This window comes from Lytechinus variegatus, chromosome 16, assembly GCF_018143015.1.
Source record: "Lytechinus variegatus isolate NC3 chromosome 16, Lvar_3.0, whole genome shotgun sequence".
NCBI lineage: Eukaryota > Metazoa > Echinodermata > Echinoidea > Temnopleuroida > Toxopneustidae > Lytechinus > Lytechinus variegatus.
In genome coordinates, this window is record NC_054755.1 from 15963140 (window position 1) to 15975474 (window position 12335).

The 12335-nt window shown below is 36.9% G+C and overlaps 1 protein-coding gene across 3 annotated transcripts in view; it reads right to left on the minus strand.

The window, feature by feature from the left end:
- The window catches only part of LOC121429437 (transcription factor Dp-2-like), a 28811-nt gene extending 18992 nt beyond the window's left edge, over positions 1-9819 (minus strand). For 2 of the 3 annotated variants that reach the window (XM_041626430.1, XM_041626429.1), the window contains exon 1: positions 9182-9819. In XM_041626430.1, coding sequence (XP_041482364.1) covers positions 9182-9224 — 43 coding nt within the window. In that variant the 5' untranslated portion in view covers positions 9225-9819. Of the gene's footprint in view, positions 1-545; positions 867-9181 lie in introns of those variants that run through there. The other variant, XM_041626431.1, reaches the window with a different exon arrangement.
- Between the last annotated feature and the right edge of the window lie 2516 nt (positions 9820-12335).

Here is a 12335-nt window from a genome sequence, read left to right on the forward strand (position 1 = left end):
AAAACATATAGGCTTATCTACATGTACTTTGTCCATTGAACTTTGTTCATGAATTTATGGGTTATAATGTTTCTATTCATCCATGCTATCATTGATTCGTCCAATCAATTATTTTATCATTCATTCATTTACTCAGACTTTCATTCATTCATTTGTTAATTTGTTCATTTGTTCATTCGTTCATTCATTCATTCATTCATTCAATTTCATTACTTCATTCCTTCAATCATATTTTCATTCATTCATTCATTTGATTAATTGATCACAAGGGCAGATTATTTCCTGTCTGTACCCTCCAGTGAAAACGTATTCATGCAGTAATGCACTTCATACACACACACAGGTTCAAATACACTGCCAGAGAAAATACATGCCTATAGATTACAGCATTGGCCTACATAATACATAAAACACTGTGTAAATGCTCTGTGCAAGTACTGTAAATAATATAAGACACAGTGCAATTGGCCGTTTTATTATTAAACAAAGATAAATATATATGAACTATAATCTTCAAATTCCCAGAACTGGAACCATATACTTACATTTACAATACACAGCAGTTAGGAGAGCCACTAGCTTGTTCTTTAAAGACCCTTTAAACTTAAAAGCCAATCTCTTTTTTAAAATATTCTTTAATTAAACAGATGGTCAGTTTGGGTGCACATGTTCAATGTAGATCAGAGGCCTACAGTGTATTGTATCCACATACCATGGGTAGGCCTACACAATAGATAGGGGACACCAGCTGCCTTTCTTGCAAACCACCAATCTATTGTTGCAAGGAGAAATGGGAAACCATGCTCGCTTGCTGCACGGGTGCCAAATTGGGCTGGCCTGGCTTGCAAACCCACTCACCCTCGCCACACTCGTGTGTCTGCAGGAGTGTCACAATGGGGGGACTTTAAATGCTGCCTCAATAGAAGGCTGGAGGAAGTTATTATTAAATGCTGCAATGGTATGCATTATGCAGGGAACTTCCCTGCATTCATATGGAAGTGGGTTTTAGAGGCATACAAAGGCCAAAGTCAGGGTAGGGAATGGATGGGGTGTGTGTGTGTGTGTGTGTTGGAATCAGGGTTCATGGAGAGTTTTTTCACAATGACATGGTCATGGACAGTCATTGTCTTGTATAGAGCATGAACCCTTTCTCTCTTTTTCAATCCATTCAAAGTTGCTCAAGCCAATGAATCCAAATGTTTGGAAACATTTTGCTGATGCACCCCCCTGCTCTATTATCAATATTTTAGCACAATGACTATAAAAGACAATAGTACATGAACATGTATGCCTACCAGTATAATATTGAGTACAATGTACAGTTGTACATTGTACTCAATATTATAAGCCATTTTGTACGTTCACACAAACATGCAAGTACATGAACTTTGACCTTTGACCTACAAGCAAATGTATGTACACCCCCCCCCACACAATTTTTTTAAAAACAATTTGCATGTAGGCCCTGAGAATGTAACCCAAGAGTATCTTCAGAAGGGACCTTACATAGATCTCGTTTTACATCATCAACTAGGCCTACAGGTAATGATGAGTCCTAAATTTGAAATTCATTCTGTTTGGACTATATATTCACTTTGTCTGCCACAGAGATCACATAAAAAAAGGCTCAGTACAAAATCCTTCCAACCCAACCTTCAGTGCAGAGTAGACACAGCTATTGTCAAACCCCTTTTGTTATCAAATAACATACAATGTACTCCTACATGTATGTACAATACAATGTATACAATCATGTACACACTGAATGTTTAATAATCCCCTCCATATTAGACATTCCAATGTGAAATCAATACACACTATACATGTACAGGTAATGCAACATTGGCTGGCAGCCTACATGTAGTCAGTTTTTTTTTTATACAATTTTGAAAACAAAGTACATGTAGGCCTATACGTACATGTACATGTACTTGCATATGAAGTCGAGTGTCAAATATAGTTTTCTAAATTTACCATGCTAATCCTTTGTAATTACTGGAAAAACACAAGTGAAAGCAAACTACATGTACATGTAGGTCTAGGATCTTGGCCATTTCTATTACTTTTACTTTAGTATGTTTTTATATCCAGAACTTTACTACATGATTTGAAAACTTGCACTTCCTCCAGGATGGGGGGGGGGTGCACTTTCATTGACCATTGGATATTATGCGTGTCCATGGAGTTTCAAAAAAACATCCCAAACACTGATTTGAAAACACACCCCTAAACATACTGTAATCTGACATCCTACCCTTGACAAGAATTGGGTAGAAATCCTGCCCTTAAAGGACAAGTCCGCCCCAACAAAAAGTTGATTTGAATAAAAAGAGAAAATCCAACAAGCATAACACTGAAAATTTCATCAAATCGGATGTAAAATAAGAAAGTTATGACATTTCAAAGTTTCGCTTAATTTCACAAAACAGTTATATGCACATCCTGGTCAGTATGCAAATGAGGAGACTGATGACGTCATCCACTCACTATTTCTTATGTATTTTATTATATGAAATATGAAATATTCCAATTTTCTCCTCATTGTCAAGTGATACAACAATTAATTCCTCCATGAACATGTGTATTTAGCATTGTTTAATACTATATGGTTCAGTCAAGTTGGTCCTTATTGTCAAATCTATAAAAAATGAAATATTGTATAATTCAAACAATAACAAACAAAATAGTGAGTGATGGACATCATCGACTGACTCACCTAGTTGTGCATATCACTGCTTTGTGAAAAATAAGCGAAATTTTAAAATAACTTTCGTATTTTACATCCGATTTTGATGAAATTTTCAGCACTACATGTATGTTGGTTTGATTTTTCTCCATTTAATCAAGTCAACATTTTTCTTGGGTGGACTTGACCTTTAAACAACATGTATCAGCTACAGAACCACACCCTCAACAAGTATTGGGTATAGTATTAAAAGTAGCCCTGACAAGTTTTCCCAATCATCCTGTGCATTCCACTTGCAAGGAGTATCAGGAATACATCACAAATAAATCAGTTCTGGGGTAAATTGGACCATGTAAACACTGTATGCACAAAAAAAAGTATCCCTTTAAAAATAAATTTATACCCTCACAAATCAGCTGCTAATCACAAAATTTTCACACAAAAGTATACTTTTTGAGCATTTTTAATATTTTTGAAACCCTTATACGTTATGTACATACTGGGGCACACTGTATCTTGAAATAGATACCCTTTTACATGTTTATGGACACGCATAAATGTATATCCACTTGTCATTGATGGAAGTGGCCCCCTGGGAACTTCCTACATGTGCATGTGTAAAGTGCAAGTTCCATTTGTTTGACTGTGACATCTTAAAAGTCTTTAAGATCACAACCGGAACCCCATAATATTATAATACAATAATTTCCTGCATGCATGATCCTAAGCCACGTTTGAAGTCAATTCCTCAAATGATAATTTGGTTATCGCAAGAGGAAGAATGAAATGACCTTTGAACTGAAGACCCAAAATCTATTTAGATCATCAATTACATGTACATTCATGCATGCTGTATACATGTATGTAAATGAGCTTGAAGTTGACTCTCAAATGGCTACATGTATGTGGTTATTATGAATCTAATTTTAAGCATGAAATGACCTCTCTGACCTTTGACCAAGTGACCCTAAAATTTGATAAGATTGTCATTGGCATACAGTATCAACCAGATTTGAAATTGACCTCTCAAATGTTTCCATGGTTAGTGAGAAACAAAATACAGGCGTCTGCTATAGGTTTAACTTCGTATGAGAATGTATATTTCAGTATGACTAATTACCCATGTGACTTTGACCTCGTTAGAAAAACAATGATTGTCACTATATTGGACCAAGTTTGAAGTTGATTCAAAATGGATCTTTAGTTTATTGCCACAACAAAAATGGTACAGTTAACCCGAGATCATAATGCCTCCACCCAGCATGGACAGCAGCATAGCGACAGCTGAGTGGTGGGTAATTTGAGCATGGAAATAAATTTGGCCTCCACAAGATTTGCAATTACAACATGTAATTGCATGTTTCATGATATGGAGCCATGATACAAAGTTATCATTAGTTACTCGCAGCATGGTCTTGGCTCTAAAGGATCAACCTTCAACAGTGACACAGTTGCTCCACAACCTGTGAGAATGAACTGCCTGGCTGCCTATGAAGGCGAGTTCTGTAGACCTACATGTACAGACACAACTTTAAAAATCAAATACAACCTAATTTTCGACCAATGTTATGTGCTTCTTAGGGACTTCCAAACACAAATCTTTCCGCAAGGGCCCCAAAAATGGATGAAATCTAAATTCAAGGAGACTCCCAAACATGTCTGCCAGTCTACAATGTACATTGTACAGTACATGTATACGACAAGGCAGAACCCAACGTGTTGTGGTAGCCTACAGGTATCAAAACAGTGAAAAAAAATGTGTGTGCAATGAAGAAAGGGGTGCCACAGGGAAGTATACTTCAGCCCATCTTACTTGTTGGTCTTGCACATTCAGAATCAACATGTATGCTGATGGGACAAAGGTCAAAATACACCCACATGCAACACCAATCAATGCAGATGCAGTATCTCACAGCTGACCTTCACTCCTTGAGGAACTTCTAAAGCCTCCAGGTACTAATGCCAGCAACTACAAATTCCTGCTTCCTGCGCCAGGATACAGTTGTCCCTCGGTGAAGTCAGAAAAGGAAAGATTTAGGGAAACCCATTGACAACAAACATAAGATCCACCTTCCTCTTCCTGTTTACACAAGGTGGGTGTGGATGACTTGTACGCTTTCTAGACAGGCTAAAATTTCCTTAACCCCGTACTATTGGTGGGGCTAAATGGCAATTTAGCCCCACCTATAGTACGGGGTTAAGCTTAGCCCACTTTCGTTTTACACAGCGTTTTTGCAAAGTGGGCTAACCCCACCAATAGTACGGGATTATTTGGCCCTGCAAAAAAGCAGGGTTATCCCACCAATTGCGGTGCTAAGAGCAATAGTACGGGGTTTAGCTCGCATGTGTAAAACGAAAGTGGGCTAAGCTTAACCCCGTACTATTTGGCCCCACCTATAGTACGGGGTTAAGGAAATTGTAGCGTGTGTAAAAAGTGTACGAGTGAAGCACTTGTACTACGAATGATCGACAAAAACCACTAGTCCGGGGTTAGCGAGTTTCGTGTGTAAAAAGCAAGCATTTCTTATCCGGGGTTAGCAATAACAATTTGGCATGTGTGAAAAGGAAAAAAAATAGTACGGGGTTAAGGATAGTACGGGGTTAGCGATAGTCCGGGGTTAAGAAAATCCTGTGTAAAAAGGGGATTGGATGCCATAGTCACTGCACTGGTTGGTTTATCTTGCAACAGTTCATTGTCTTTTGGCTACATGTACAGTTCATTTTCATTATAGTCCAAAGGTGCAATAGGGTTCATAAGTACACAACTTTGGAGGACAAAAATCTCAAATCTCAGTAGAGAATGAAATAACAGATATATTAAATTAGCATTCATGATTTTTTTTAATTGGGAATTATTTTTAAATCGATGATGGATACAAAAAATCATTAATCTCAAAATTAAGGAAAGAAAAATCATTACCATGCCAATCTGCACTCACATGCACACAATAAGAATGTAGATAGGGTTCAGAATTTGAAAATGCAGAGAGATGAAGTTTCTGGGGACATAATGTACCTGAAGACACAGTCACACACTCAGGTGGCAGTGTTAATGCCGTGGCTTTGGGCAATTGGTCTGGCTATAAAAAGTATTGTACTAAAATAACAATGTACATGCTCACTTGCCCAAATCCCAATCCCTATTCCTGTCAAAGCCAAACAAATAAGAACTCATTTTATTAGATCCACACATAAAATAGGCATGTTATTTCCTAAATCTATATGAAAGCCTAATATCAAACAATGCGGTCCTGGGCACTTGCACTCTGCATCCACTCCGTCTGTGGTTAATATCACTTATGTAACAAAAAATACTCTTTTTGCCGTTCATTTATTACTTTTTTTATTACATGTATGAACTTAAGGACCATTTTAAATTTACCAAAGTGCTCAAAACCTTTCATTTTGAGCACATTTTTTGTGGGGGCCCTATACCTTGTATATTGGTGGAAAGTAAGAAACGGAAAATTATAAACTCTCCTTTTTTAGTTTAGAAGAAAAAAAATGATTAAAGGAATTCATTTTAGTCTAGAACAAAGTTATATGATGGATAACTGTAATAACAAGTGGAATGCCTCTGGCCGTCTCACCTGCATCACCCGATTCAACATAGCAGCAGTGCTGACTTTGAAAACTACTGTAACTCACACAAGATGTTCAGTGATACTTGGTTACTCTTATTTCCCCGTTTTATGAATTAGACCAATACACTTACAGAGATGGGATGGTAATTCAACAAATACCCCCAATGCGGCCAAAGTTAATTGATCTCACATGACCTTTGACCTTGATCATGTGACCTGAAACTTGCACAGGATATTCAGTGATACTTGATTACTCTTATGTCCAAGTTTCAAAAGTCAGATCAATAAACTTGCAAAGTTATGATGGTAATTCAACAGATACCCCATTATGGCCAAAGTTCATTGACCTTTGACCCTGGTCATGTGACCTCAAATGCACACAGGATGTTCAGTTTAAAACTACTAAAATCGTTCAATTTGATTGGCTGATCCGTATTAATAAAGATGTTAATGATATAGAAATTATGCATTCGTTTTTCTTGAAATGGAACCCCCATCAACTTGGGACTTACATGTATGGTAATATTACCCCCGAAATGCTTGAAAAAGAGCCCCCCCCCACAAAATGAAAAAATAGCCCCCAAACATCCCTTTTACTGCAAGGACAAGTCCCCGCAATGAAAGGTTGATTTGAATAAGAGAAAAATCCACCAAGCATAACACTGAAAATTTCATCAAAATCCGATGTAAAATAGAAAAATATGACATTTTAAAGTTTCGCTTAATTTCACAAAACATTTAATGCACATACTGGTCGGTATGCAAATGAGGTGACTGATAACGTCATCCACTCACTATTTCTTTTGTATTTTATTATATGAAATATTCTAATTTTCTCCTCATTGTCAAGTGAAAAAATATCAATTCCTCCCTGAGCATGTGGAATTAGCATTGTTTAATACTATATGGTTCAGTCAAGTTGGTCATTGTTGTCAAATCTGTAAAAAATGAAATATTGTATAATTCAAACAATAAAAAACAAAATACTAGTAGTGAAAGATAGACATCATCAACAGTCTCATTTGCATGTCACTGAGTTGTACATATCTGTTTTGTGCGAAATAAGCGAAACTTTAAAATGTCCTTTTTAACTTTCTTATTTTACATCCCATTTTGATGAAATTTTCAGCCATTATGCTACACGTAGTTAAGATTTTTCTCTATTCATTCAAATCAACATTTTTCTGGGGTGGACTTGACCTTTAAAGGTTATCCAATCTTGCACATTTTAGGCAGTAGATGGCGAAATGTGGCACCCAGAAAAAAAAATTATTCACTCACTTTGGACAACTCAGCCTCACCGGAGATTAGGTGGAAAATTCTTCCAATGGGGTATGAATTGATCGAGCAATGTGATCAACGATCATTATTTTGTTGATTTTATGATTTGTGATTTTGTATTATACACAAATTAGGCCCTAATAATGCTCTACATTGTACCAATTAGTACCAGTTTTAGCAGTGCATAGTCTAAATATCAATTTCAACCAATTTATCAAACATTATTTTGTTGGTTCTGCAAAGCTACAAAATTGCTGAATTTGGATCTTATTCTCAATTGTACTTACCTGGACATTTTAAAACTTTTATGTTGAATTCATATCTTTGTGGAAAAGGAAAACAATGGTAATACATGCAACATGTTAAATGCAGTGCATTCATTATTAACAAAATAGTGATACGATCTACAAAATTTTGACTCAATACCCATGGGCATGGGATGATGGGCCATGCCGTGCCACGATCGCCTCGCAGTCGGCACCTCATTTTTTGGCGCAGGGCCATTTTTAGACTAAAAGCTTCGGTCTGTTTTATTGGTTGTTAACTTGTTCCGCTGAATGCCGTTGGCTCCACTCACCAATTACAGAGACCGAAGTTCTGATTTAATCTGTACAGGTACTCAATGGCCATATATAACTAATGTGTTCGGATAAACCAGGGAGTGGAAGTTGCGCCACAGCAGAAGTCACTTTTTTATTTTCCTTTTTTGCTTATTTCCCCCCGTTTTGGTGCATTTCAGGCCAAATTGGAATAATAAATCTTGATTTTGGTCCAGTTCTTTTCATACATTTTTATGAAAAAAGGACAAAAATCGATTAGCCCCGTCAGGGGGATTTTAATTGTTAACCCCCTATTCCCTAATGGCACCTGCACAATCGCGACCCGTCTTTGTACGAGGAGAAATAAAAAACAAATTTAATGTTAAAAAAAACTCCTTGAAACAGACGGCTGCCAGACAGTCTAGGCCGTTTCGTACAATCTCAAAAAAGCAGATTTAGCTAGCAGTAGCACCCGAAAGATATTTTCTATAGGGGGCCTAGTCTATTTAAGAGTTGAATAAAACTTGAACTTGATGATCATGACATTGCCATTGCATGATGACTGATCCTGTCGCGCTGATAGTTGTCGCGCGACAATATTGATGAAACACCCCCCTGGTTCAGTGGTTGAAGCGGGACATTTTAGCACTTGATTTTGCCGCCCTCTATAAGCGTCACGTAACTAGGTTGCATTAACAATGGATCCAAGATGGCGAAGACAACAAATGTGAGTAGGAAACTCTCTTCTACTTTTATTTCTTCATCCCATTTCTGCGATTTTTGTTCCCTTTCATTACCAAACATACCAAACTTTCCTAACCGATATTTATACCCATGTACAGAAGTGTTAACGTCAGATTCAAATTATAAGGCGCTGTTTGGTGCATTTGTATAGTTGCATTTTCCTTTCCGACGTGCGGCCCTATACCTGCAAGCGCCTGGCGTTAGGGGGTAAAAGGTACGAATAGTACTATGATTTTTACCCCAGAACGCCTCCTGGCTACCCTTCAGTCCCACACTCATTAACTCAGTCTCACTCTCAGTCAACAAAAAAAAGTTTGGAAATTGAAATGCTGACTGAATTTGCTTACCCTCAGGACCCCACAAGCTAGTCAAACTAGCACTCGGTTCCATGGTGATTAGGAAATTGTCGATTTATGGCTGAATTTGGCATTAACAATCTAGCAGTCCAAGCTGAATCAACGGGTTGTAAAACAAGACATGTTTGCTTTGTCCCGGTGACGTCGCGTCAGCAATCCCGTGTTGCGCTGTACCGTAATATGCACGCTTCGTTAGCCTACATCATTTGCGATCGCACCGGAGAAGAGGGCCAAGCCCCAGGCTCGCTCCCCGAGATTCGATTGTCAGTGGTCCGGAGGTACGTTGCCGCTGCCTAGCCGAACTGGTTCGAGTCGAAGAGATGGCGTCCCATTGATTAATTCTCGCTATGACAGAAACTCTGTTGTTCCCTGTGTCCTCGCGGTGCGGTTCAGTGTTTCGAGCGATGTTCGCGATCGAAGTTTCTGCAAAACCAGCGTGGAAATGTGATATTTGAGGATAAATATCGTTAAATCTGCGTCCATAGGTACGAGAGACACCCTATAACTTAAATTCCTCCACTGAAGACATCGTAGGAATTTAGGACAACAAACAAAACAAATAAAAATCACCGAACTCGGTCAAAATCGGGAGTTCCCAAGTAAACTGAGCTTGGCGGTGATGAAGAAACAAAGAATTTGATTGGTCGAAGCTACACCACGTGACTTAAAAAACTCGCGACACAGAGCAAATTAGATTATGTTTACATATGCAAATTGAATCTCCGGGTTTGTAGCAAAGAACTTGAGGACAAAGCAGCAACGTCAAGCATTTTCAGCTTTTTTAAAGCCCTTCCCTTTACTGGATTTTAAAAACAAATATAAAATATTCAAATTTTTGTTTTAACCTAAAAGATATTCAGCATTGAGAGGAATGTGTAATTTTACTTTCCAGTACAGATGCCGGGTGTAGATAACTGGAAGTGGCACAATTTTTGTAAAATAACATAAAATAATAGGCCTATAAAGTATTTTAATATTGCTTACACAATAAAAACGCCGTTTATTTGTTTTCTGCAAAATCGTTGATTATATGGGCTTTACAGAAGTTGAACCACCCTTGGTTTAATAAAGATTGAATAACTAAAACTAAATTGTTGTTTTAAGATTTTAAAGATCAAGTCCACCCCAGGAAAATGTTGATATGAATAATTAGAGAAAAATCAAACTAGCATAACACTGAAAATTTCATCAAAATATGATATAAAATAAGAGATTTGCAACATTTTAAAGTTTCGCCTATTTTTCACAAAACAGTGATACGCAGAACTCGGTTGCATATGCAAATAAGACAGTCAATGAAGTCTCTCACTCACTATATATTTTTTTTTTTTATTGTTTGAATTATACAATATTTCTTTTTTTTACACATTTGGCAATAAGGACAAACTTGACTAAAGTTTTATTGAGCGATGATAAATCCACATGTTCAGGGTCTCAGGGAGGAATATTGATCGTTGTTTAACTTGACAATGAGAAGAAAATTTGAATATTTCATTCATATCACCCCCCCCAAAAAAAAAAAATAAGGAGTGGATGACGTCATCAGTCTCCTCATTTTGAATACCAACCAGAAAGTGCCTATAACTGTTTTGTAACATTAAGCGAAACTTTCAAATGTAATAACTTTCTTAATTATTTTACATCCGATTTTGATTAAATTATCAATATGCTTAATTGTTGGATTTTTCTTTCTTTTTTTATTAAAATCAATATTTTGTTTGGGTGGAATTGTCCCGGAAATTGTCCTTTAACAATAAACTGCATATAAAAACTCAAAGTTCATTAAATTAAACAGCGTTGTATGCAAAAATTTAAGTAGTGTTTTTACTCTGTGGTAGTATCATTTTCTTGTCAGCATGTTAATAGATTTTTGTTAAGAAAATAACTGACAGTTTTTTTTTTTGTGGTACCCCATGCCTATCATTATCCATTGTGGTACAAAATCCTTGCTCCGATCGAATCAGGGGCGGATCCAGGATTTTCCAAAGGGGGAGGGGGCACTTTAACCGAGGAAAATTTGATCCCTACATTCATCATAGTCCTATCATTTAATTCATGGCCCTCGCACTAAGACCCGTTATGGTGGTCGTGCATTTTCTGTAATTGCACCCATCCTCTGCATGGAATAAACTCCCAACTCATATCCAAAATGCTCCCTCCGTTGAAATTTTCAAATCGTCACTTAAAACTCACCTTTTCTCATATTTTTTTTTGATTGACTGTATATTTTTATAATCTGCCAACCTGTGCGCTTTGAAACACCAGTATAATACCATGGTCACATTCGTTCTACGGCGGCCGTACGGCAAGTCGAATACAGCCGTTTTATCAATGTTGATTCAAACAACCTATATGTAGTTGGACAAAAAATGTTAAAACGGCTGTTTTCGACTCGCCGTACGGCCGCCGTAGAATAAATGTGACCATGGCATAAAGCGCCCTACAAATGTTATCATTATTATTATTATTATATTAATCAGAAGTAAACTTACTCATCTGGGCTAATAGCGAAAATGCTCTTCAGTGAGAAAAAAATATAGAAAGAAAAAAGAAAATGTATGGCCTTGACGATTTTATGATATTAAAGATAAAAGAGGAAAGGTTGCCAGCATTGTCAACAATTCATTTTTGTATTACATCTTAAAAAAATAGAAGGAATTTGACGTAATTTTAGTAAAAAGATTTCTTACTTATTTTTAGGATTATTCCATTATTTCACTTATCCAGGCCCCGCATTCATATTATAGAAATTAAATTCCAGTTACCAATGTTACGAAATGACGCATCTGATTTAAATCTCATCGCAAGATCATTAGAATGTATTTTGTCCAAAAAAATGGATGAATTGATTTTGCAGAACGAATCATGCGAGCGCAAAGAGAGAGGACATCTGCTTTTGAACCAGATGTCAATCATTAGAATGTATTTTGTCAAGAAAACTGATTAATTAAAATTGCACAAATGATCAAATAATAAGAGCGTGAAGAGCAAGGGCAGAACGGTTTCGTTATTAATATAAGACGTGAATACTGCACATTCTAAACACATTTTGTCATTACAGAACACATTCGTATCTCACTTAATGAATATATAATTCGAGTGCGAAACGCAAACTGATTTCTTTTTTTTTTAATGTGCCTACTGC